The 24,527-nt window shown below is 39.0% G+C and overlaps 2 protein-coding genes across 10 annotated transcripts in view; one reads left to right on the forward strand and one right to left on the reverse strand.

Annotated features, from left to right (window-relative positions):
• Positions 1–20,254, reverse strand: part of PUDP (pseudouridine 5'-phosphatase) — a 77,203-nt gene extending 56,949 nt beyond the window's left edge. Inside the window, exon 1 of one of the 2 annotated variants that reach the window (XR_012764722.1) lies at positions 20,079–20,254. Coding sequence is in view for 1 of the 2 variants with exons in the window: in XM_075428073.1 (XP_075284188.1) it covers positions 20,079–20,157 (79 nt within the window). In the remaining variant the exon portion in view is untranslated. The remainder of the gene's footprint in view (positions 1–20,078) is intronic. The other variant, XM_075428073.1, reaches the window with a different exon arrangement.
• STS (steroid sulfatase) overlaps positions 19,204–24,527 on the forward strand; it is a 118,544-nt gene continuing 113,220 nt past the window's right edge. For 2 of the 8 annotated variants that reach the window (XM_075428049.1, XM_075428058.1), the window contains exons 1-2: positions 19,207–20,109; positions 20,909–21,056. The gene's annotated coding sequence lies outside the window, so the exon portion shown is untranslated. Of the gene's footprint in view, positions 20,110–20,908; positions 21,057–24,527 lie in introns of all 8 variants that reach the window. The other 6 variants (XM_075428030.1, XM_075428039.1, XM_075427990.1 and 3 more) reach the window with 6 other exon arrangements.

The following is a 24,527-nucleotide window of genomic DNA, read 5'->3' on the forward strand; positions in this document are numbered from 1 at the left end:
AGGCCTGTAATTACCAGGGTCTTCTTTCTTACCCTTCTTGAAAACTGGGACAACATTTGCCAATTTCCAGTTGACTGAGACCTCTCCAGACTTCCAAGATCTTTGAAAAATAATGGAGAGAGGTTTCACGATGAAATTGGCCAGCTCTTTCAGTACCCTGGGATGAATCCCATTGGGTCCCATAGATTTATGCACACCTTTGACACATTGAGCAAGTCTCAAATATGCTTAGGGTCAGCTGGGACCATCCTCCCAAGTCACAGTCTTCCAACACAGGGCCCCAAGGGTCCCAGAGCCCAACATCAGTGTTGAAGACAGAGGTGAAGAAGGCATTAAACGTCTTCATTTTGTCTACTTCCCTATTTGTGAGGTGACCGATCTCATCAAGCAACAAACCAATGTTATTTCTGATCCTCCTTTTGCTGTTAACATATTTAAAAAGCCCTTTTTGTTGTTCTTCACAGTGCCGGCCAGCCTGAACTCTAACTGAGCTTTGGCTGCATGAATTTTCTCCCCACTGTGGTGAACAGTATCTCTGTAGACCTCCAGTGTCACCTGTCCTTGCTTTCAATGTCTGTACACTTTCTTTTTCTGCCTAAGTTCTAGAGGATCCCTGCTCAGCCAAGCCGGCCTTCTATCCCACCTGCTTGACTTCCAGCACTTTGGAATTGCCTGCTTCTGTGCTCTTAAGGGGTGGCTCTTGAAAAGTGACCAGCATTCATGGACCCCAATACCTTCAAAAGCACATTCCCAGGGGGCCTTACAATCAGAAAAGAAAATTTGAAGATTTTTTTTTTTAAATAAATGATCTTTAGTAAACAACCGTCCTGCAATTTATGGCCAAAGGTCAGTCTTGCAGTTCCCTGCCAGCATCCTTCCATTCACATGTTCACTCCTGTGAAAACCGTTTTAAAAATGCGCGACTATGGTTACCCATGATAGCTAAGAAAAGAAAAAATCATCAGTTTAACAGCTGACCTCAAAGTCACCTACAGCAGCTTAACAAGCATGGGGATGAGGAAGCCAAGCAACATAAATTACTTTTTGCACAATAGCCTAAATGTTACAGCACTAGTCCAGAAAATGAGACACAGCCTATCAACCTACCCTACGGGCCTGAGCCTACTTCTCTAACAACCCATGAGATTTTTTTATGCTATTATGTTATATACATGTAAACACACAAATATACATATAAGCCATTTATATGCTTGTATATATAAAGCATATAAATATATACTTGTACATAGAATCATAGAATCATTTAGGTTGAAGGAGACCTTCAAGATCATAGAGTCCATTAACTTAACACTGCCAATTCCACCACTAAAGCATATCCCTAAGCTCCGCATCTACACATCTTTTAAATATCTCCAGGGATGATGCCTCAACCACTTCCCTAGGCAGCCTGTTAATACATATATACATATACATATGTAGAGAGTGTGTGTGTGTGTATACAGCATTGTGTTTTAAAAGGAAAAAGCTGCCTTTCAAAGAATAAAACTCAGCTAAGTGGTAGCCAGTGAATACAAATCAACTTGGAGCCTGTTGACTTAAGGGCTCATTAAAGGGATGTTGGTTCAAACCCCTTAGCAAAGAAGGCCTCCCAAGGAGATGAGGAACAGGAATGTCATATTCTTTGTTGCAGTATTCCCCTCATTCCTTCCAAATGAACTCGCTTTTGAATAAAAATGAAATGTAAATTTATCACCTTACAGAGACACCCCCTTCAGTCAGTGTCACAGGAGGAAATAAGCACTGCTTTTATGCATGTTCATCCAAAGTATCTGAGCCATGCCTTAACTTCAAGGCATGTGGTGCTGATGTACCCAATCAGGCAGGCTGAACCTAAACACAGCCTGGCCCATCAAACCAGTCAGAGCAAATGCTGCTGCAGCATTCATGTCTTGTACCTTTCGACTGATCTACTCTCATAACCAGTACCATTTAAGTTCATCTTCTTGTTACTTGAAAGTTAAAGGAAGGTAAAGCCTCTACTGAAATAAACAGCAAGCATCAAATAATGGCTCCTTCAAAATCATAAGCTAGTTATAAACAGCAAGTTATATGGTAAACCATTTTACGTGATTGGTAAACCATAACTTCCAAAGATAACAAAAAAACAATGACTATATTTGCTGAAAATTAAAATTACTGCTTCAAATTTTATTAATGATTTGCAAATCATTATATTTTTGATTAGCACTTAGAAAAGATCACTACAATGATCCATTATTCATTTTAGTAGGGAGCAGGTAGAAGTCTGTTCTGGAGCTTTAATTTTGCAAACCTATTTCTTTTTTTCTGTTGTACTAGAATATTAATATAAGTACACTCCAACATACACGAATATGCTACACGGTGACTATTTCATTAAGTCCAGCAAAATACACTGCCACTGGCTAATTCACTCAAAGTGCTGTCAGTCTGTTTGCCCTTTTCTGACATGAGACATCCTACCATGAATTCAAGTAATTGCTAAGAGGCTTAAAAAGAAAGTAAGTTTGATGCCCAAAAACATAATAGCTGCATAGAACTGTTCCTAAATGAGTATCACATATTTGCCCCTCTGGACTTATATTACTGGGAGAATTTTTCAATGGCAGCTACAGAGGAAGCCAATTTATCATTTTATATGCACAGAAACATTTTACTTCTATGGGGAGGGGAAGAAGCTTCTGAACATATATGAAAGGCTTTTAGTTTACATTAATATAGCAGTCATAACGCTATCTTATATTCACATATGCACCTTATCCTTCGTTTTAATGCCACAGGGAAGTGAAAGAAACAGTTCACAAATAAACCATGCAAACACTCTTCTGATGTGGAGCTGTAAACAAATACTCCATCATCAATACAAAACAGCATACGAAAAAATAAAGAAAAGTCTATATTTCAATTCCAGGGCATGAGGGAACAGAAAAGCTATTGATTAACAGAAACTGTCTGATATGCTTTCCTAGGCATTCACACAGGCGCTTAACCATTAAAAACAGAACTATGCAAACAGCAGTTAATATGGTGCCTATACAATCCCACTTGTTGGGCCAAAACCTAACACAGACATAGCTTCTTAAAATGTGTATGACAAGGCTCAAGTCAGGTAACAGTTGCACTGTCATTAGCATATGACCTACTATGACAAGGCAATGGTATTATACAAGGATTGTTCTCATCCAGAGGAGCAACCACTAGCTCTGGGAAGAACAGCTTATAGGATGTTGATGTGGAAGTTAGCTTTTCACCAAGGGTGTATCTCTTCTCGATACATTGCTGACAATGCATGGCAGCAGTTCACTGGCCTGAGGAATGCAAAACAGGGTTTAAAAAGTTGTTCTGAAACAAGGTGTTCCAAAGCACTTGTATAAAACTACCACACACAAGATGGATGAAACCAAAATGGTCACTATGTTATCCAAGTCAGCAGAAGAATAACCAAATATATCTTAATGAAGATATACTTTCTCCAGGAAAAGCTGTAAGAAACATAACCTCCCCTACACGGACATCCCAGAGCTGTTCTGCTTAACCCACAACCTAAAACAGCAACAATGGAAAAAAACATAGTCAAGAAGGGGGAAAAAACAAGAGTCATAAACCTTTATTACTCCCTCAAAAAAACCCCAACAAAATGAGACCAAAGATAAAATTTTCTGCATCATGTCACAGTTCTCTTCTAATACCAATTTCCTTATTCTCAGAAAGCTTTTGCTTGCCCAGGAGACTACATATATACAAAGACAGGCGAGTTGCGAATTCAAGTTGTTTGACTTTCAGTATTACATGCTTCTAAATCACTTTCTGTAATACTGTCCAAAAAGTCAGTTTCCTAAACAGTAGAAACGTTTCAAAAGACAGAGTGACTTCAACAGAAAAGAAAAACATTATTTTTCCAGTGTGGCACTGGACAATGTTCTAAACTTCATTGCAGCAATGTGCCAAACATACCACCACAAAGGAAGTGTAAAGAACTACATAAAGCTGATCTCTTCCGTCCACTCAAGAGTGCCTAAAATCTTCGAAGTAAATCTGCTGATGGAGTAATTTCTCTATGGTGGTAACACTAAGAGGAGATAACCAAGCATGACCAATGCGCTTGATTTTCCAGGATTGAGGACATTTCATCACGGCTGACCACCTACAGTCAAGAGGAAAGTGTCAGAAATACTGCAAGACCTGATCATAGTATCTCTTTAATAGCTGTATAACAAGAACTCCTAAATCCTAACATGAATCTAAAATACAAAAAAGCATCAGACCTTTGAGATTCATGAGGCAAGTGTGATACAGAAAACTGAAAAAAAATGTTTTATGAGCTATAATCACTGTTTGATTGAAAATTATAGATGAAATCTCAGAAAAACAGTATAGATACCAATTTATGGGACTTTCAGCACCACATGATAAGTGTGGACTTCCACGCAGGCGAGTCACAGGCTGCTCTGAAGTCGGATGACCACAGCACTCAGCCCCCACATGGGGCTGAGGATCAGAGTAGCGGGTTATTCTCATAGGGCATTGAAAAACCTTGCATGGTGACAGCAAGAATTGTCCTACCTCCAGACTTGGCAGTAAGCCAGAGACAGGTCCTAACTGACTCACAGGTAAAATACAGCCTGCAGCCCGGAGCAGGACCACTCAAAATTACTGGCTATCGTGACCGACAGTACACAAGCTTTTTGTTTCCTAACACCATGGGTAGAAGCACAGAACTACTGGAAGACTGTATTAGAGTATAGTCAGCTTGCTTATAATCAGCATAGTGAAATAGAAACTTACACTTGGCCATAGAAGCTTTGAACTAAGTCCCACTGAACCCACTGAGATAGGTACATACATAATAGAATAGTCTGAGTTGGAAGGGACCTTTAATGATCATCTACTCCAATCCCCCTGCCACAGGCAGGGACATCTTGCACTAGGATCAGGTTGCTCAAAGCACCATTCAACCCACAACACTTACGTGTTTCTGAGCTCAAACACCATTTGTACTCCATCACCTGAATAGCAGATGCTGTGCGCTGAGGACATCTCGGATGGCAAAAGGAACTTTTCCTGTTCCCAGGAAATTAAGCCAGTCTGCTACTTAGCTGCAGTTGGACTGTATCAGTACTCGATCTTTGTATTAATATTCCCCAATAAACTGCCACTTACAGAGTTCAGTATGCAATAACAGTTGTTTAATAGGATTTACTTTATTTCCTTCATGAGTATTTGCACACTAATTCTCACTTCTGCTGTTGAAGAGCTGTATAATTTTCCTCCCAGTACATATTTGAAATTTCCCTGAAAATCTTTGGCCTATCTGCATAGATGATGTAGCCTACCTAGTAAGACAAGCACATACAATCACAGTAAAAATAGAGAATATGTAAGCCTTTATTAACCGGAAAAATTTATCAGCATATTTTGAGCTAGGCTTCTGTTGTGAAAGCTGTTGTACAACATTGTGTGACCTGCCCAAGAACTCAACCTCCCATCATACAAAGTCTCTACTTAATATGGCAGATGCAGACTGATTAGGAAGCCTGAAAAACAAATGCAAATAGAAGGCATCAACTACAGTTCCTTTAAGACATGGAGGAGAGATTTAAAAACTAAACATTTGATATAAAATGCCTGTGAAAGGGTTCCAAACCACCTCAGTTTGAAACCATCCCAAGGACCTCCATCTGAACAAAAAAGCATCCATCTCTTCACTGCACACAAAAATTATTTATATTTAGTAGAAGTGCTATAGAGAACACTTAAAAATTAGGCACACATCAGGTACCTAAAGGCGGATGTACTGCACCCAGTCCCAACTTTGAAGTAAAATATTTTAGCTTTTAAAGCTTTTCTAAGCGTGGCATCTCCTGGCAGAGAGGAGGTGACTGAGAACAGATCCACCTCTTAAGTCCTGCGCTTGGATCAAACTGACCTAGTGTTATTTTAGCACATTATGACAATTCTAAACTCGCATAAGGTGTTCAAACATAAAAATCCATTTAACCTAAACTCTACTATCTCTTGCTTAAAACAAGGGGGAAAAAACAGTACCAGGGATGTTTTATAAAAAGACATAAAACTTATTCACACTACAATCCTGGAAGAATACAGTGATTACAAAAAGGTTCAGACAGAGAAACTCACTAACACATCAGTGAACCCAATTCACATGAGGACTACGAGAGAAATAGAAAGCTGGAAGAAGAATCTCCGACAGTAACTATTAAGGTTATATTTTCAGCTATCTCAAGGGGGAGAAGCTGAATCTTATTTTGCTAGAGTGTGGTTCTAGGCATAATGGAAATGTTTTGTTATGACTCTTTTTCTGAGTGTGACAGCTTAGAGTTACAAGACACACTGCTGTGTATCCTACTAAATGAAATAAAAAATATGTGTTCAGAGACTCAAAGAGTGCAAGAAACTTTGGTCTGTCATTTCATTCTTCCATATGATTAATGTGCCAAAACCAAAAACAGATATTGTGAACTGAACTAGGAGTCATTCCACTTTCACTCAGTCTTTCTTCCCTTCTACCTCAGTTCTGCAAGCCGAGGTCAAAGTTTACTTCTTGAGACACAAGCAGCTTCTCTCCTGTGGCTGGAATTTAATAAGCCTGATGCAGAAGTTACTTCACTGGGGTGTGCTTAGTTCTACTGTAGCAGCGCTTGCAAAAGACAGGCTTGCAAAGTATATGCTCTATAAGCAGACAGGAGGAGATTTTTTACTTTTTTTTATTTCCAAAAATAGCCCAAACTTCCTTCTCTCCATCCAAAAACTAAAGAATAAAAAAAAAAAAAACTCCTGTAGCCTTACTCTCACTACTCAGAATTAGGTACAAAATTACTGAATTCAATTAAGTCACAATGGTATAAGCAAGACACAATCAAGCTACAGCTTCTGAATACAAATCCGTTAGATAAGGTACACATTCCAATTCCACAGTAACTAACCTGAAACCAGATTTACAAAAAAATTTCTTTGCTCCATAGCAACTATTTGCTATCATTCTCCATGTAAATGTGAACATTGTTTTTGAAGACGCATTACAGGCAGTTTCACAGTTAGAAAGGGGTGAAAAGTTTAAGGAAAGTAGGAAAAAAAATAGTGTCTCTGACTAACACCTAACAAGGTGTGGCAAAAATAATAGCTAGAAACGATTAATATAAACATCACTTACACAACTATATATAGCAACTATGAAAACAATCATGAATAGCTATATTCAGCAGTATCCAAACAGATCTGACACATAAAAGTTTAGAATGAAGAAGTTACTAACACTTGAATATGAAATACTTCTGAAAAATTTCATTTGTAACAGACATCATTCAACAACAGCTTCCCTGACCCCATTCCAGTAATTTCCTTTTGCTTGATCGAAAATCAAGCTTACAATCATCAAAATAAAAAGTGTCTGCTTCATTTGCCAAGTACACTGAACTGAGTCACTAGATGAAGTCCTAAGGCTATATATTCCTTTTGACCCATTATGTTTTGAAACAGTTAGAAGGACCAACATGTCCCAAGAACATAGTTAAAGCTGCATATCCAGTTAAACAGGGTAACTTATGTGTTTCCTCAATGTAAGGAAAAGGAATTAGAAAATAATAATAATACAACAATAATAATAACACAGCTGGTCATCAAAGGCCTTTATCATCTGAAAACAGGCAAACACTTCATAGGCCACATCTTTCTAATAGCCTCCAGGTAGCAGTTTTCAAAGACATTGAAAACTTTGCACAAAAATGGAAAACTGGTATTTCATCAACAAGATGAAAATCCTTTTGGTTTTTTTTCTGTTGTTTGAAGAGCAAATCTGATTATTAATATAAGGATCCAATTGTATGAAATGTTGTAACGGAAGAACACAAGAGCTAAACACTGTTGAACATGGCTGCCGTCTAGCCTCTAAAGTGTAAACGGCAGCTTTAGTCATTGAGCCTTTCATAAGTGGAGAAGTTGGACGTTTTTTCTTGTGTTAGGTTGACATGGTTCATAGTGGTATTGCTACAGGGCCGTTGGCTGTCATCACTTCTGTTATGAACTTGTATTTTGTAGAGCTTTAAAAGTTTGCCCATAAAAAATATATTAAATTACACAAAAATTAGAGCCGTTTTCTTCAGGAAATAGATTTCTTCTGACTCTACTCACTACCTTTTTATTATTATTAGTTATAGAAATTCTAGGATGTCTCTTCATAATTTAGCTCCATCCATTATTAACTCCATGCCATTAAAATGCATCATCATCACTCTGTGAAAAAAAATAATTTCCTTGATAGTCTGTAATTTTCACAAAGGCTCCAATGCAGACTATTCAAGTGGATAATATATTTTTTAAACTTAGACTACCATTAAGTACAGTTACACAATATCTGTAATCATTGATCTTTATAAACTATTTTTGTCGAATATTTGATTTAATCTTCTGGGTCTATATTATCAATAAAAACTTTCACAGCTTGGAGAAATGGAGTAGGCACTGTTACTTCAACAGAACTGTAGGATTTTGTAACATCTGTGTCAACTCCTTTATTTCTCTTCAAGGAAAGAGCAGTATCTGTAAGGTACACCTTACTACACCTCAGATATGGTAAAATACCTATGTGTTGGGCACCTTGTAACCACTCATGAGTACAAATACTATCTTTCTGAATGATGCATTTCCATGCTGCTCTCATCTCTAAAAAAACGATGGCATGAAAGAACAGGTTTTGGGGAAAAGTTATTGATAAGCACTATCAAATCAGCTGCCAAGTCATGCAGACTCAGATAAGATGAGAATTTCAACACTTCAGTGAGAACAATTCCTAAGAAAATCAGATCTCATCTCAGCTGGGGCTAAACTTACAGAGTATTATTTTTTCAAAAGCAAGCCTTAAGCCTGTTTTTAATTCACAGCACAAGAAGACTACTTTAAAGAAACATGAGGAGAGAAGAAAGGTAAATGTAGGATACAACACAGAAAGAATGAACGGGTACTAGAAGTATTTTTCTTCTTGTAACTCTTTTGAGGTATACTTTGGAATAATGTCAGAACATTCATGAAACATAACTTCTTGTATATACAATTAAAATATAAAGCAGAGAACGGAAGCTCACAATTTCATTATGCAAGATACTATGAAGAGAAAGGTAAACTAAATATCTACTGAAGAGTATACAAAGGAAAAAAGTATTCTGCCTTCCTCTTCCTTATACACAAACATAGAAACATTTGGGTCAAACAGGAATATTTTTTTTAGTCCCCTGAATGCTGAAATTGTAACAGAAGGGAGAGAAAGAAAACATGAATCTCTTCCATGCTGAACTATAGTATTGGAAAAAGAAGTGGATGAAGAGGGGAATAACTTCCATAGTTTTGCTATAAATCTTAGAACATGGCTTTTCTTTTTCTGCTCTTAGTAGAAACTTCTAAGAACATACAGACATCTCTCAATTAACCAGGGCAATGAGGAGAGAAAAACTATGCTCAGACAAAACTTAACCATCTTGTATTATTGCCTGGGGGTGAAGCGGGGGCGGGGAATAGATTTACGTAGAGAGCAGCTTTAACCAGTATAATGCAGACAGGTACCAGCTACAGATCCTGAAATGCCAGCTCTTAAAGGCAAGAGCTTTGATTAGGGAAAAAATAGGCCTAGTTAATTCATAAACCATATAATCCAGTTTTATTGTTAACTCTCCATTATGCAAAGAGACTTCTTGAAGCAAAATTTGACATACTTTTATGGCATTTTTCTTTGACAACTCATTATCTTAGTCGTTATTTTAAATGGAAGAAATCCTCTCTTTTGCATACATGTACACACACGAAAAGACATCCCCTGTATCTCTAAAGCTTTATCCAGGAATTGTAGGGTTTTGTAGAGCACTGGAAGTTTCCAAAGTGAAAAAATATTATTTGAAATATTCTGAAGTCGGTAAAACAGATACCTAGGAAAAAAAAATAGCATATACGGAAAGCCTAATACTATGATGAACACTTCACAGACTTTCTTCTATTTACAAAATACAATTGAGATGAAAGCAATTCTAACATAATATATCCAAGGAATGATATACAAGGAATTATAACTGTAGAATTTAGAGCACAGTCTTAGAAAAACCTTAACAACAAAAATAAGCATAAAAGAAGAAAACTCCTAATACATGAAACTTCCCAAAATGCCATCAAAATTCAGAAATTTTCTCAGAGACTAAGATGTCACACGAAGACTTCTATACAAAGTATATTCACAATACACATATATATATGCTTAAATATTGGGGTAAACTCTTACATGTTGTTAACACTGCCATTGGTAAGTACAGTTACTTCTGTGGGTCCAACGTATACATCTTGTGAACTCATAGGCTATTTCTAAACCCTGGAAACTAGAAGCACTGAGGCTATATGTTATTTCAAATCTTGGTCCAACACAGGTGTAGACTGCCTCCTCTCTCCACCATCCCACTTTCCATATGAAAACAATGGTCTGGACAGCAGTAATGGTGCTACAGCAGACTCCAGAAAGCTCTCCTCTCAGTGCAGTTCAGGGACCAGCCTGGACAGGGAAGGTTGTGTGTGACTGATCACAGCCACCCCGAAATTTTGCAGTGATACAGTGTGAGGCTTTTAGGTGATGCAGCTGTTTCTAAAAGTATGAAGACTCAGGTAACAGACAGCTAAAAAACACGCAAAAAGTTTTTTAAAACTTTGAATACAATTAGCAGGTGAAACCAAACCCTTTTTTTAGTCTGCAAGTGAGAACTCTAGAGATATTGTAATGAAAAAAAAAATGGTAGAACTAGCCTTAGTATAACTGGTGATATAAAGATGCAAAACTTTTTTTTTTTAACTTAACTCTTAGAACCTAGAACACCAATTTTATCTTGTTATTCTACAGTGTTTCCAAGTGCACATGCTAATTACCTGCTCTCTGTAACAAGTTCCAAAAGAGAGAAGGGGAATAGTTCACTTCCTTTTTGAAAAAAGCAAAGCCATGATAAACAGTAAACTATGTAATGTCAATGACGAGTCAGACATTTTAAGAAACTAATTTTTACAAAACTGTACAATTTGCAATCAACTGCCACATAACAATTCTAGAATATACAAAGCCACACTAATTCTTGCTCTTTACTTTTAGATGACTTCATTCATGGAAAATGAAGACATTCAAATTAAAAATGGGAGAAGGATAAATACCATAAAAACATGATCTAAGACAATAATAACAAAGCAAGTTATTAGGCAGTGGAGTAGCAATTAGATATACTACAATATCTTAGTGGCCCAAATATTTCCATTTTCCTGAGGTGTGATCCCCATGAAACACTGCTTTTAATTTTTAAAGACTAGAAATTTGTTGCACTGTGATATGCTCTTTGTGGCTTTATCTCCCTTGAGCCAGAAAGTAAAGAACGTTTTGTTAGTCTAATGATAATGTAATGTTATAGAAAGGATTCAGCCCCAGTATAAAAAGGTCCACCATTTCATATGGCGTAATTTTTTGCAGTAATGATCTGGTAGCAGAATGATGACATCCAAGATTATATCACTTTACAGACATATATGGGTCTACTCTTTTGCCCTGAAGAGAGAGGTCAAAGGATGTTTCCTTATGTAAATTATAAAACAACAACATCTTTACCATAGAACAATTCATTCAAATTAAATTATGTCTCAGTGTACTCATGCTCCATCTTAAATCCATTAATTTCTCCCACTTCAGCCCTCCTGATACACCATAATCACAATTTTTTCATTAAACACACATTATCTTTCATTCCATTCTTCTTCCAGTATTAGTGCAAATTTTTTCCTCTTCCTTAGGAATATTCCCAAATGAACAGTACCAGCGTCAAACTCATAAAACATTCCAATCTAACAAAGATACTTCCTCTCATGACTGGTCAGCAATCACATAAGGGTCTGTTAGTTCAAATACGTACTCTGCAGCAGTTTACATTACACCCAAATAAACTGATTAAAGCGGAACACAATTTCAAAGATACAATGTTCAAAAAGATGCCCTGAGTGGGCAATTTGTAGTACATGGCAACACTGTGAAAGAGAACCTGAGTAAACTAATATTTATGCACAGCAGACAATGCCCAGGAGTGAACAAGAGGGCTGAGCTGTTTGGCAGCAAACCCAACCAGCTCAGCACCCGCAAGCACAGGAGTGCTGCAAAGAACTAGCATGCATCTATCCTTCGGAGAGCGAAGGTTACACAGGGACCGCTGGAACTATTACATCAGGTCAGAGAACATGAGAGAGCTGGCAGAAGGAGACATTGTGTAACACTGTACATATTATACAATGACAAAGGTCATGAGTAAATTTCTATGGATGTTAGACAGAATAGACTGGGCTGACAAACAACAAACTGAGCTTTCCTCTCAGCTGTCTCGCGTTATCCTGAGACAAACTGAACATGAAACTTGCCCAAAAGAACCACATACAGGCACAGCAGAGGTGAAAACTAACAGCAGAAGGAAAAAGTGATATATGGAGTGCTGATGCGTAACTGGTGCCCACAGAAAAGCTTTCAAGTACTAGAAATAAACCTGTTTCATCAGAGACACAGTCTACTAGAAACAGGACTTCTGTGACGACTTTTACAAAAATACTCCCTATACCTCAAAAGGGAAGGAGGAAGAAAAGCAAAAATACCCTTTAAAAAGAAACCAGCTATTATACACATCCACAGCAAAACCATGCTTGGGAAAGAACAGAGTCCATTTAGATGCAAGTTCTTCCGAATTACAGAATGAGATTTATGGCAACACTACTATGGGAAGTGGTATTTATTATAAGATTATATTTATTATAAGATTATATTTATTATTTATTTTATTACTATTATTATGAGAGAGGAACAGGATAAATCAAGATCAGGAGTCTCTGTCAGAACTATTGTAAGATACAAAAATGATCTTGGTTAAATACTTCTCACTAGTCTCGTGAAAGAAATGAGGACCAATACAGAAAGGTACAGAAACACATAACAGAAGCAGGAACAATCACTAGCAGTCTCTACACTGCGCAAAAGAAAATCAGTTGTCCATAATGAAAGCAACAGATATCAAGTTTGAAGGGAGAAGATATTTAGCTTAATTGTTTTCGTGTTGTTAGTTAACATAGCTCCTGCTCTTTAAAAAAGTAATGCTCATCTTGTGAAAGTTATTACCACCATTAAAGTCTGTTTCAAATAAAAAAAAAAATAGTAAAAAATTAGTTACAAATAATAGAAACAACCAACAGCCCTCCCCCTGAACATTAGAAGTATAAATGACAGTATTCAAGAATAAGATTGTCTCTCAGAGAAAACGTATCAGCAGAACTCACAGAGCAGAATTTTGCCAGTACTATATCCTACCCAGACAGATTAAGGTGTCCTTTAAAATTCCACTCTCAAGAGTTCAATTAGCCAACTCAAAAGAAGGCTACATGAACGAATTACAACAACTCGGAGCAAGACCTGCAGAGGTGGGCCCAAAATGGCATACAGTGTAACTACTGCCAGTATGCAGACTAGTAAATCCAGGGTTATTAATGTTGTTTTTCTTCTTAAGTAAAAAGAAAATTGGAATGCGGCAGCTGGAAATAGTGTTATTATAAGGGAAAACTCTGTGCTTCTTTGTGTGAAATTCTGTTCCATTTATGACACCTTATTATTTACATTCAAAGCAAAGTAATTGGAACTGCAGACACAAAACAGTGTATGTAGCCAACAAACATAAAACCTTATCATCCACAAACAGATTCAAAAATCTGCATCTAGGCACGGAAAGAGACTAATTTTTATAAATGGTAAAACTGCTGTCTGCATCTTTAAAAATCACTAAACAGAATGTTTAGACTCCTAGCACCTTCAAAGTATACCTCTTCAATTGCTAAAGGCCCTCTCTATACAATTGTATGTGTGGAACAGTCAGAAAACAAAAGCTACATTATTAACAGTGGAAATTTCAAATCTCTTGGGATTCATTTATTTACTATGTTGGTTTTTATTTTCTTTTAAAACCAACTGCTTTGGGTCTGGTGCAACTAATAAATAAATAAATAAGTACCAAAAATGCATTTGTGTGTAATATATGTGCAGTATTAAAACCAAATCATGGCACTTTCAGCTTGGGAGCGTTCCTCTGTTAATTCCCCAGGGAGAAAAAAGGATCATTGCTAATGCTGCCCTTGACATTTCGAAATGTGGCAACCATCACAGAAATGAAAAAAAAACTGTTCTGCGGATGCTGAACTAAGCTCTGATTCTGGATTATTCTAACCACAAACAACGGGCAACCAGGTGGACAAATTGCAAATCAGTCATGGGAACATTAGAAAGTTAAGACTCTAGTTAGTATGTTTGTTACGTCCTTGCCAAAACTTTCCTTGCTGTTAAATTAAAATGTTAGCTTTCAAGCATATGACAAATCTTATTTATTCTATTTACGGTTAGTTAATTCTTAATGAGGAGCTCTTTTACTTATCTCAAAAATCTGCTCATGAGGCATCTATGAAGTATTTTAACCTAACAATATCCTTAATCTCTTTGTTTTTGCAACAAGACACAAGTACAAAACACAGTGCAAGACAGTATTTTTGTCTCGTTCTTTGTTCTGCAAAATCACATGGAAATGGAGAATGACAAGAAAGTAAGTTTCCACTACCCAGAAGCAGAAAATAGGCTTACAAGATTGTCAGTTTATAGCCTAAGAAGATTAATTCCTGCACTTAAGCCATAATAGAGGACAATCTAGAGAGGACTGATGTTTAGTTGAATTGGTGCTATTTGCTCTGATGCAGAAGAAATAGGAAGCTGTTTTAACCTCCCAGTCACACTGTAAAATAAAAGACAGCACACACATAAGCAAACTCCAGCATGGAGCTCTTACCAGTTTTCTTGTAACAGCAATCTCCTAGGCAACTTGTGCAATGAAATGAAAGTTAGAGTACGTTTTTGACTACTGACCTTACGACTATGGGTAGGTAGCACTGGGGAGAAAGAAAACATGCCAAAAGTCTTGTGAATTTGACAACACTGCAATGAATTTAATTGCAAGTTAATTTCTTCTATGCTACTGATCAGAGATTACCCGTATGACTAGCCGTGCGGGAGTTGCTTAGAAGTGGCACACAAGAACCAGCAGTCTTCTCCACATAAAGGAGACGGCAGCTACAAAAGCAGCAACATCTGATCCCAGTTGCCAGAAACAATAACAATTTACATGAAACCATCACTTCTCCTAACAAAAAATTAAGTAAAAATAAATACACGCTTAAACTTTCTATACTAAAGTATCATGTTCTTTGCATACTAAATTACCTTTAGTTCAGCTTTAAGCGCAATGCTAAGAAACATCTTACTTTTGCAGCAGTTTTCCTAAGTTCATTTGTCAGTTAGGAAAGGTTAGTATTACACATGCAGCTTGTACAGAATATAATTTCTAATTTAAAATATTTTCAGCCCTCTACAAATCTAGGCACAGATCAGCAAAGGCAACATTCAATCCTACCTGTGTTCTGGTGATGGGGTAGCTATCAGCTACAATTATGTAACAAAACCACTTGTCATTGCTCAAAATACAACCTATGCAGTAAGTTGAGAAGACATATCCTAGGGGGCAACTACTCTAGTTGTATATTTTGTAGAAACTCTGTAGATTTTTCCTCAGCATTGCTTTTGTATGTTTTTACAACACGCTGAAATGCCATGATCAAATATTACACAGTACAACTATAACAAAAGTATTTCTTTAGGTACCAGAGATCTCCAGCTTCTGTTCTGTTTTCTTATTTTTTTTTATTTCAGCCATCTAACCCTGCACTGTGTGTGTCAGGTCAGCGCACACACAAGTAAGTTTAATAGTTTTAACTATACTACACACTAGCTGTTAGAACAGTAGTCTTCTGTAGAAGAAGACTGTATTTTAAGCAAAGGCAATCTACTGTACAAGTTCTGAGCATTTATTGCTAGCATTTGCTATAGGAAAACAAGTAGAAATTTAACACTACTAAAGTGTTGGTTTTAAAAATTAATAAATACCTTTCAAAAGTACAGCAGCACATCAAAAATTAAATTTTTGTTATTCCTTCTCCTCAGGTTTATACTATACAGTGAAGCATCACCACTTACAAACTAAATCTTGCTGCATATGTATAATAAAGCAGGATGTAACTGTAGTACACTAGCACAAAGGCTGCTTTTTCTATTATGGCTGGTGTTTTCTAAAAAAAAAAAAAAGGTCCTTCAATTAATTTTACCTATGAAATAAAGAGCTGTCTAGAGGTGGTGTTCACATATTTTACTTACTGAGAGCCCTGTTTTCCAGTGTGCTGATTTCCCGGCAACTGGAACGACAGACAAAAAAACCTAAGATTTCATCCAAGAGCTCAAATGGAAAAAGAAGGTAATCCAAATGGAGAAAACTCCAGAAGGGTGAATCTCACTGATTATAAGTGCTGAAAAAAGGGTGTTACATAACACTTCAAATAATGATACAGAAGGACTCCACATGAAAGGGATTAAGTACTTCCACTGGTAGTTCAGCAGTGAGAACTTCCCTATTGAAGGTAAGTGGAGACATCAAGGTGGGACTCAAGGACAACTTAATCGGTCTCAATCATGTTAAAGAGATGGGGGAGATAAAGTCAGGGAAGATCAGACTCAGCAACACTTTCACCTCAGCCATTAAGTACAGGGATGCAGGTGCTATAGCATAACACTTGGACTGTTTCCTAAGTCAAGAACCTTGTAAATGCCTGAGATCACATTCAAGAATTTTTCACTCACAGTTATGAAGTATTCATGAATATTTTGCAAACATTCCTACCAGAAAACACTCTGTCTTCTTCAATCAGACACAAGTATGTGTGCATTAAAGCACATTACGTCAGATCAATTTAATGTTCAATTTTTCATCATTTATAGATCAATTAATATTTGTTCCACAAAATTGGCAAGGTTTAGATGAAAACTTCCAAAACCAGTCACATATATTCGCATACACCACCCTGTCGTGAATATTATTGCAATACCTAAAGCGTCAGGTTCTGAAAAATGCAACCAGCTATGGAGGTACTTAAAGTTACAAAAGTGTAGTTATAGATACCCAATACTGAAAATTTTGTTTGTGCTCTTTCAAAAGAAGTAATTTTATGCAGATTTCCATAGCTTCTAGAAACATATACGTAATTCATTTTATCATCTTTGATAAGCACTGTGTGACACATTACAAATTTCATAAGACAATTAAAGATAATATCTTATTTCTCATGTGGGTTTACATCAATGTAACTATTTGTCCCATTCAGAAGATTTACAGCAGACAGGTTGGGCAGAAAGCACATAGCCTGTGTGCCCCTTATTTCACCCCTTACCCAAAATTATTCCAAATTTCTTAGAGTAATAGTATGCTTTGGGTTGGCACGGACCTTTAGAGGTCATCCAGCCCAGCCCTCCGGGAGTGAGCAAGGACATCTTCAACTGGACCAGGTTGCTCAGAGCCCTGTCCAACCTGGCCTTGAATGTTTCCAGGGACGGGGCCTCCACTACCTCTCTGGACAACCTGGTCCAGTGTTTCACCACCCTCATGGTGAAAAACTTCTTCCTTCTATCCAGTCTAAATCTACCCTCTTTTAGCTTAAAACCATTACCCCCTGTGCTATCACAACAGGCGCCGCTAAAAAGTTTGTCCCCTTCTTTTTTATAAGCCTCCTTTCAGTACTAAAAGGCTGCAACACAAGTTCTTGAAACAGTTAGGAATCTTGGGGAAGTCCAACCAGTCTCCTGCCTGCCTTTTTGCCTCCTGACGGTCAAAACCCGTCCTGAAACCATCAGGTTCACCAAAAATTATGTTTAAGACATGACAGAACTCATATTACTTAGAGGCTGAAACACACCACGAGTCCTCTGAACGGAGGACCCTACCATTCTGTGATTATGAAAATCATGAAGGTGGTATCCCTTTTATGCCTCTGTACTGGAAGACACTTAAGAGCATTATCAGTTTAATTTGACACATAATTATGGCTTTCATCACAGCTGAAAGACTACGAAATACAACACATTCTTTCTATGCAACTTTTTTAAACAGAAGAAACCACATCCACATTGTAGCATAACGGTAACTACGGGAATGGAAACAAAATACAACTAAATATTTATTAGTGCAAAGGATGCCTCATACATAGGGATAAAAATAAATTATGCCAGCATCCATAAACTCTTCACGAAAGTATATTTTACATATAAGCACACAAAATGCCGTAATTTACGTCTGCTATTTTATTTGAATCCAGAAAGTGACAAAGTATTTCTCTGGAGCTGTAATTTATAACACATGAATTTAATAACAGCAAGAGGACGTTTATACTTCAGGTGTCTCGATCTTGGCAAAAACAGGTCCAAGAATTATGGATCCTTTATAACTACTTTCCCCGTATGAAGTACAGTTCATAATCTAGAGCCTTTTTAATGCTTCTTCACTGTACGAACCCCAGAAGTTTGGAGAGCTAAACATGCCTCAAAACCTCAGTTTGTATTGTTTTTGCCAATTTGGAATGTTACAGATAGGCATTTCTAGATATGGACAGGATAGCATCTGAGAAAAAATGTCTTTAGTTCCTAGAACATTGTCCAAAGCTAAAGCACCTATCCTGTAAATACCTGTGCTTAATAAATTCACTTAAAACTGATACAGAAATATTATGTATCCGTATCAATGCCTAAATAGTCATACTGCTTACCTAGACTGTCCTGCTCAGGTGAATATTCTGCGTGAAACAGATTTTCAAATCATACTAAAAAGCGGTCGTCACTAAAAAAGCTTTCCTGAAGCTTCTGAATAAGAATGAAATTAAAATAATTAGTTACCGATTAAAAACCCCAAACATAACCCCAGGCTATCTGAGACTCCAGTGGTGAAACTGAAAATGAAACTGAAATAACTCAATCACCGCTTTGCATGGTGTATGGAGACTGGAGATGAAACAAACAGAAACCAAAGGCTCTAAAACGCTTGAAACTATTCGTGATAGTGTGAGTAAAGGCATTTTTTATTTTAAACAACGTTAACTGAATTGTCTCCACCTCTTACAGGCATGAAGGAGGGAGGAGTGCACTTTCTTGGAAACAGAGTGACTGACTGGACTTCACAGCAGTCCTCCCAGAAACTGCAACAACTTGGGTTCCGCAGAGGGCAGGCACGCGCCTCAAGCCCCCACTTCTTAAGAATTCACCACATCCAAAGCTGCTTCCCGTGCGACAATCCACACGGACTATTAAAAAAAAACAAGTCACATACAAAAATACTGCATTACCGTACAGGAGACCTGCAGCAGAAGGCCCTGACGCAGCAAACAGTTAAGAGCAAGCTGGAACGCGGCCGTGGTCACTGCTCCGACGCCAAGGTCCAGCCTAGCTGCAGCGCGAGGGACCGGCCGACCTCAGGGCCGCCCCGCGGAGCTGCCCGCCGACCGACGCAAACACCGGGAAGCCCCGGAGCGGTGCCGCGGCCCCCGGGCTGCCCCAGCTCCGCACACTGGGAACCCGTTCTACAAACCCGCTTTCCACGGACTTTAACCCAAATCAGGCTCTTCCCGGATTTAGCCCCAGTCAGCCCCTCGCCCCGCTCCCCGCAGCCACCCCAGCCCCGTCCCGCCCGCCGCCGTTAAGGGAAAGCGCCCATTGCAGCCTCAGCCCCGGATCTTATAGTTCAGGCGAGATTCGCCCACAAAGGCAGCGGGTGGCGGGGAGAGGGGAAGGAAACAAGTCGCCTCCTGTTGTTTTAATCCCTTCCGCCGGGTTTAAGCAACGCCGCCGGGGGCAGCCTGGCTGTCCGCCCGGCCGGCGTGAGGAGACCGTGACGGAGCGGCCGTAGGGGGCAGGCCGCCCGGCGCGGCCCGGCCCGCTGCGCTCCCCCGGCCCCGGGAGGCTCCTCGGTGGCGGGGGCTGCCCGCCGCCACCTACGGCCCCTCGCCGCCCGGACGACCGGGCCGGGCCTAGCGTACAGCGGGAGCGGCCAGCGGGGGCCGGGGCCGGGGCCGGGGCCAGGGCCAGGCCGTGGCGGGGGAGAGGGGCGAAGGCTACACACCCAGCAGGAGGCCGTCCATGTCAAAGATCAGGTGAGTGACGGGCCGCAGCGCGGCCGCGGAGGAGGAGGAAGCGGACATGGCGAGCACGGAGCAGCCCGCCTGGCCCCGGCGCAAGCGCGCTCCGCGGCGGCGGCCGGAGCTGCGGGGGAGCGGTGCTGCCGCGGGGCAAGGCCGGGCCGGGCGCGGGGGGAGATCGGAGCCGTGGGGCGGCTGCGAGCGGGTGATGGTGCCGGGAGCGGCGCGGGGCGGGCCGGCCGGCCGGCAGCCAGCGGGAAGGAGGAGACCCTTTTTTATAAAAATAAAGCAAACAAAGTGCATTTTGTCTTCGTGGGCCTCTTCTTGTGGATGGCTTTTCTTTCTAAGTCCTGTGCGGTGCTTGGTGAGGGAGAGGCTGGGGAGTTGCTCACCTTGTGGCGTTTGAGACCTCGTATTCCCCTCAAACTTCGCGTAGACCCTTCCAAGGCCATGACAGGGATGGCGATGCCGCTGGACCGTAGTCGGAGCGGCAAACAGAAAGGTGCAAGCCTGTGTAGAACTGTGAGGAGAGCATGAGGTAATGGTGTGTGAACTCACCTGTTAAGGGGTTAGGGTGTGTGAACCCACCTGTCAAGGGTTGCTGAGTATGAGAGTAGTGAGTTGGGGGTCGGTTTGGGTGGCTTGCTTTCTGAAACGTTCAAGAAGTTCTAAATTTCAAGAGACAAGGTAATGTTCCTGAGATGAAGCAAAATCTTTCTGCAGGGACACGACATCTGATTTTGGCTGGGCGGCTGTGAGGGACAGAGGTGACTTTCCTCATCAGTCTTCCTTTTTTATTATTTCTTTCGTGCAGGTAACTTGCCGCTGGCTATCAAGGTTGCTGAAATGCCCTGATGCTGTGAAAAGACGGAGTGAAAGACTCAGTAGTTGGAAGACTATGAAATACAGGCGGATGTGGAACGAGCTGTGTCAGGCTCCCAAGCTGACGTGCTGACTTGAAGGTTCGTACTGCTTTGCAGTGCTGTGTGAAGGCAGCGGTTCACTGCGGCTTCGCGTGAGGGAAGGCCTGTCTCTTTCGTCTGTAGATGGGCCTCTCGGCAATTCATTTTTTTCTGGCAGTGCCTTCATTTGTATTGGCAATACTTCACCATCTTTGCAAGTTAGTGGTGGTTTTTCAAGCCCTAACTGTAGGTGTCATACAGTCATACCTGAACTTTAATTTAGCCCCCTTATGCATCTTGCCTACCCCACAAACCTTTCACTTAAAAGAACGCTCACCCTATATTTGTGAGAAATATCATAGACACAAAGTCCTCATACTTCCTGCTACCTTGGAAATAAGACGACAAATAAAACATCCTTGGCCTTTACTTTTACATTTTTAATAATAAAACTGGACTTTCAAACAAAGTTTTTTGAGTTTTGGGTTGGTTCTCTGTTTTTTTAAAAAACTTGTCTCATTTTGTAATGATTATGTTTGATAATGCTGCTTAGGCCCTGCCTGTGTAGGCTAGGAAGAAGACTCTGCACAGCGTCTTAAATGTCTTTTAAAATTGTTGTGTGTAGTCATGACATGCATCTGTGAGTTCTTGCAGAGATTTCATAAAATGGGTCCTGTGCTTCCAGATTAAATTTTTCTTTGTAATCTTACAATATGCATGTTAAGAATAGACACAGCTCTTGTTTCTGCAATAAACACTGTGCAACGAGTCAATGTTCCAACTTTGTTTCAGACAGAAAATGCGTTAGTTCACTTTGGTGGGAGCATAGCTAGAATCAAAAGAAAATTCAAATCCTAAATACAGTATGTGCAAAAAAGTGTTAATGTGTTAAAAGGGGAAAAAAAGTCATTGTCCTAATCTCAATACTTATAATAGTAATGTTCTGCTATTCCAAGACAGAATGTGTTTCTGCTGTAAGAGTGTATGCTGTTGTGGCAAAAATTTCAGGAGGGTGAATAATGAGGTTGTATGGTGGTTGTAACTGAGGTGGATTCATTCACTTTCTAATTATCAAATATTTTTAAAAATCCATCTTTAATTGTGTTTGTTGGCATAGTAACACCTGTACTTGTTAACAAGAAAGCTGCATCAATCAGCCGTCTTGAGTCATTGTTCTAATTAGAGAAAAGAATTAGAGACAGTATTTTGATTACAACTCCACCTTCCCCTCCCCCCTCTCCAAAAGGGAAGACGCTATTTTTAGTGTGTAAACCACTAGTTCATATCATAAAATATAAGGCTAATGCAAAACTTTGGAGTATTTACAGTGCAAATCCTAAAGACAACCTACTTGAAAAATCCACAAGATTATAGCGTAGTACTCAAGATGAACCTTTTTAGGGTTAAGTGGTCTGTAATACAAATCTTATTGTGCACATTTCAAGACAGTCGGGTTACCTGACACGCTGATGACCTCAATTTACTTTGCTTCATTCTGGCTCATCAGTGATAATCAACGTAATGTTAGTTTACTTGATTCTTCAAAGCTACATTCAAACACAGGAAAATCTTCCCAGTAGAGACAAAGTGTTCGGGTTTATTCAGCGTGACTTAAGTCTTCTTTCTAACAATGAAATGGGGTGAAAGTCCAAGCAGAACTTTTAATTTGTGGTGGACCATAGATGCACAAGTAATTGAAAATGCTGGTCTAAATTTTATTTGAGCTGTCTTAAATATTTGTTTAAAATGGCTCAGCAGTAGTTGTTTTGGTTTTTTTAAGGGGTGAAAAGAAGTTGAGATTGAGAATTGTGCAATTGGCCCCTATCAGGAGCTGACCCCTTTGTATGGAGATGGAAGACTCTCTGCTTCAGTTAATTTAGACAATAGATAAGCACTATCAGTTTTTTAAATGCGCAGCAACTATTAGGTAATGCCACTTCTATTAAAATCCCTTTTAACCCCTTCATTCAGTGGTAGAGGTACAGCAACCATGAAAACCGATAACTTGATGCCTACTAGCTTGATGTCCCCTTATTGAGAAGGGTGAACTTGGGTTACTGAGATGTAGTCATGCGAGTAGACTTGAATCCTGCAAAGTCTGAAGAACACGGTTAACTTCATGTACATTTTTAAATGAATTGAATGTGCTATTTCAGCACATACCAAAGCAGATGGTTAAATCTTTGCGGAGTTTTACATTTTATGGTGTTACATGGTACATAAACAGATTTTTAAATGACTGTAAATAAGCTGCCTATAGGCATTCCTTCTTAACTCAAACAAGTTTATTTTCTCTTACTCTGTAGTAATATGCTAAATTTGCTTTGGTTTTATTGTTCTTGCATGTGAGATAAGGTGAAAATAGTCGGGTGCCTATCGAAGGAGTTATTAAGTATGCAACACAATGTTTCATGTACACAGTCCTCTAACCTTTTTTTAACTTTTGTATGTTTGTTTGGGTTTTCTTTACCTTGAAGCTAGAACGTTTTCCACATCACTGAAATGTTCATAACTTAAGTTCTTTCCCTGGAGAATAAAAGCTTCAGAAAGCACTTAAATGTTTTCTTGAGTAGTAGACTTGACTCCAGAATTGCAGTTTTCTATTTCACTACGTCATATTGTGTTTGAAATGTGGATTTACTTACAGTATTTTTATAACATTCATAGGAGCATCATGCGGTATGTGTTTCACATGGAAATGACTGACTTTATTTTTCTTGCTCTGCTTTGGCAAAGAGGATAAACAGATTATAATCCATTTTGGTTTGGATATTAAAAAAAGAATCTAAAGACTTGAATAAGTCTGGTAATTTAAAAGCTTTCACAATGATTTACATGTTAAACCCACTATTAGTAACAAATTACTTGGAGTGACTTAGAATTAAATGTAATTTAATTCAGGTATCGGCTGAGATTCACAACAATCGCTATAGTTGAGCCTATAAGCCCTCAAAAAATGAAACCCCTCCTAGCGCTGGATGTCGCTAAACAAGAGGTTTTCACCCTAAGAATATGAATTAAGTGAATTTTATTATTGCAGTTCATGTTTTTATGGTTGCAAAAAGGGAAGATAAGCACGTCTTAAAGCAATGAAATAATACCATACACCTGCAGATCTAAGTCATGTTTTATTGATTACCTAAATCAAAAGGGAGTATATCCTCTTTAATGAATCGTATGGGTCTTCTTACAGCCAAGAGAGTAGGGGGAGAAGAGCCATCCATTTTCTGGATTTTGATATTTGCCACCGATTACAAGTGAGTTAGTTACAAAGGCAAGAAAGATGATGTGTTACGCTTCAGAAGAACAAAGTGAAAAAGATGTACATTGGTCATCTGTAAATTTGGATGAAGCACTATAAAATGGTTCTTAAGCAGCAATGAGAGGTGAAATTCTGGCAAAGCCTACCAAGCACAGAAGAGGGAACAAGGGATCTGTGATATTTTTAGATGTCAATTGCTGTATTTATTGATGAGATTGTATAACAGAATGAACAGTTTCTGAAGCTGGGAAATGAAGGCTTAATGCCAT

This window comes from Opisthocomus hoazin, chromosome 1 (genome assembly GCF_030867145.1).
Source record: "Opisthocomus hoazin isolate bOpiHoa1 chromosome 1, bOpiHoa1.hap1, whole genome shotgun sequence".
Taxonomy (NCBI): domain Eukaryota; kingdom Metazoa; phylum Chordata; class Aves; order Opisthocomiformes; family Opisthocomidae; genus Opisthocomus; species Opisthocomus hoazin.